At 42.4% G+C, this 1,161-nt stretch overlaps 1 protein-coding gene across 1 annotated transcript; it reads left to right on the top strand.

Moving 5' to 3' along the window:
- The first annotated feature begins 230 nt into the window (after positions 1-230).
- LOC102843023 (nipped-B-like protein-like) lies at positions 231-1,079 on the top strand. Its single transcript, XM_006893887.1, has one exon. It carries the CDS (start codon positions 231-233, stop codon positions 1,077-1,079), a length of 849 nt encoding a protein of 282 aa, XP_006893949.1.
- The last annotated feature ends 82 nt before the right edge of the window (positions 1,080-1,161 follow it).

Here is a 1,161-nt window from a genome sequence, read left to right as displayed (position 1 = left end):
CTTCTTGCTGAAGATTAGAAAAAACAACTAGAACAATACATTAACAGGGTAATGTCCTGCAGTCATTCAAGGAGTCTATGGTAAAGGACAAAAGGAAAGAGAAGAAATCATCACCTAGTAAGGAAAACGAGTCAAGTGAGAGTGAAGAGGAAGTGTCCAGGCCCCGGAAATCACGGAAACGTGTAGACTCTGATTCTGATTCTGATTCCGAAGATGATATCAATTCGGTGATGAAATGTTTACCAGAAAATTCAGCCCCTTTAATTGAGTTTGCAAATGTCTCCCAGGGTATTTTATTGCTTCTGATGTTAAAACAACATTTGAAGAATCTCTGTGGATTTTCTGATAGTAAAATTCAGAAATACTCTCCATCTGAATCTGCAAAAGTATATGATAAAGCGATAAATCGAAAAACAGGAGTTCATTTTCATCCCAAACAAACACTGGACTTCCTGAGGAGCGATATGGCTAATTCCAAGATCACTGAGGAGGTGAAGAGGAGCGTCGTGAAGCAGTATCTTGATTTCAAACTTCTCATGGAACATCTGGACCCTGATGAAGAGGAGGAAGAAGGGGAGGTGTCGGCCAGCACAAATGCTCGGAACAAAGCAATTACCTCGCTGCTTGGAGGAGGCAGCCCTAAAAACAATGCGGCCGCAGAAACGGAGGATGATGAGAGTGATGGGGAGGATAGAGGAGGAGGCGCTTCTGGGTCATTGAGAAGGTCAAAACGAAATTCAGACTCTACGGAGTTGGCAGCACAGATGAATGAAAGTGTTGACGTCATGGATGTCATCGCTATTTGCTGTCCAAAGTACAAAGATCGACCACAAATTGCAAGAGTAGTACAGAAAACCAGCAGTGGCTTCAGTGTTCAGTGGATGGCAGGCTCCTACAGTGGCTCCTGGACTGAGGCTAAGCGCCGCGATGGCCGCAAACTGGTGCCTTGGGTAGACACTATTAAAGAGTCAGACATTATTTACAAAAAAATTGCTCTAACAAGTGCTAATAAGCTGACTAATAAAGTTGTTCAGACTTTACGATCCCTGTATGCCGCCAAGGATGGGACTTCCAGCTAATGAATTTGTACATGCAGCCAAATTTACAGGAATTTTTTTAAAAGCAGAAAAACTTGAAATATCAACATTCTGGCAAAAAAAA

The sequence above is a fragment of the Elephantulus edwardii genome, unplaced genomic scaffold, assembly GCF_000299155.1.
Source record: "Elephantulus edwardii isolate Elephantulus edwardi_28Jun2011 unplaced genomic scaffold, EleEdw1.0 scaffold00132, whole genome shotgun sequence".
Taxonomy (NCBI): domain Eukaryota; kingdom Metazoa; phylum Chordata; class Mammalia; order Macroscelidea; family Macroscelididae; genus Elephantulus; species Elephantulus edwardii.
The sequence above is the reverse complement of the archived record's forward strand: the minus strand, read 5'-3'. Positions and strand labels throughout refer to the sequence as shown.

What these genes read in the sequence shown, in the direction of transcription:
- LOC102843023 (XM_006893887.1), top strand. Translation starts at nt 231, where the DNA reads ATGAAATGTTTACCAGAAAATTCAGCCCCTTTAATTGAGTTTGCAAAT.